We start from the raw sequence: 863 nt of genomic DNA, 5'->3' as shown, positions 1-863 counted from the left end.
GTTGACTGGTGGGTTGTGCTTGCAGGGGACATCGTGGACAGCTCTGCAGACTCCCCCCCTTCCCTGAAGGCACGCACGCACTCTGTGTCCACAGGTGGGTCACCCATGGGTGCCGGGGGGGGGGAGCAGCACACCAGCCCCCAGGGCAGAGGGCCCCATCCCCACCATTAGCACCAAGAAGTGATGCATGGGGACTGGAGCCAACAGGGACTGGTGGGCATGGGCACCTGGGCAGGGTCCCACTCTCAGGAGGGTGCCCTGCGCCCATGGGTGCCCAGCCAGGGTGATGGCGGATGGAACCCCTGGGTCCCAGCACCAAAAGCCATCCCCTGGGGCCGTTACTGCTGAGCACCCACTGCTCTGCCCTGCCTGTCCCCACAGACGCACCCTTCCGCAGTCCAGCTGCAGCGATGGAGCCCAGCACCGGCTCGGCTGAGCCCCGGCCAACCTGGAAAGCCCTGGGGAGGCAGCTGCCCACTGAGCCGCAGGGCATCAGCTCTGACCAGCCCTGGCAATCCTTCACCCTGGCTGAGCCCAGTGCACTGCCAGAGCCCGGCAGCTGGGAGGGCTGGAGCAGCAGCCCCCTGCCCGCACTGCCCAACCCCGAAGGTAGGGATGCACGAGCTGCCACCAAGGTCCCCCATCCCACTTGTGGCAAATGCCCAGAGCCCCTCGGGAATGGGAGGCAGCAGGGACCCAAGCACCCAGTGCTGGGTGCTGATGGGGGGCTGCCAGCAGGTCGGGGTGCTGCAGGCTCCCCTCTGACAGCACCTCTCCATGGCTTTTCCAGACAACCGGCTGATGCCGCGGCTGGTGGCACCGCGGGGGACCAGCCGTCGAGCTGTGTCCGTCCACGAGGAGCA

General features: G+C 67.6%; 1 protein-coding gene across 1 annotated transcript in view; it reads left to right on the top strand.

Moving 5' to 3' along the window:
* Nucleotides 1-863, top strand: part of CARMIL2 (capping protein regulator and myosin 1 linker 2) — a 27320-nt gene that overhangs the window by 25834 nt on the left and 623 nt on the right. The window contains 3 exon segments of the mRNA XM_035898809.1: nt 26-94; nt 382-635; nt 709-863. Coding sequence (XP_035754702.1) covers nt 26-94; nt 382-635; nt 709-863 — 478 coding nt within the window.

Source organism: Egretta garzetta, unplaced genomic scaffold, assembly GCF_000687185.1.
Source record: "Egretta garzetta isolate BGI_Z169 unplaced genomic scaffold, ASM68718v1 scaffold27, whole genome shotgun sequence".
Classification (NCBI taxonomy): domain Eukaryota; kingdom Metazoa; phylum Chordata; class Aves; order Pelecaniformes; family Ardeidae; genus Egretta; species Egretta garzetta.
The sequence above is the reverse complement of the archived record's forward strand: the minus strand, read 5'-3'. Positions and strand labels throughout refer to the sequence as shown.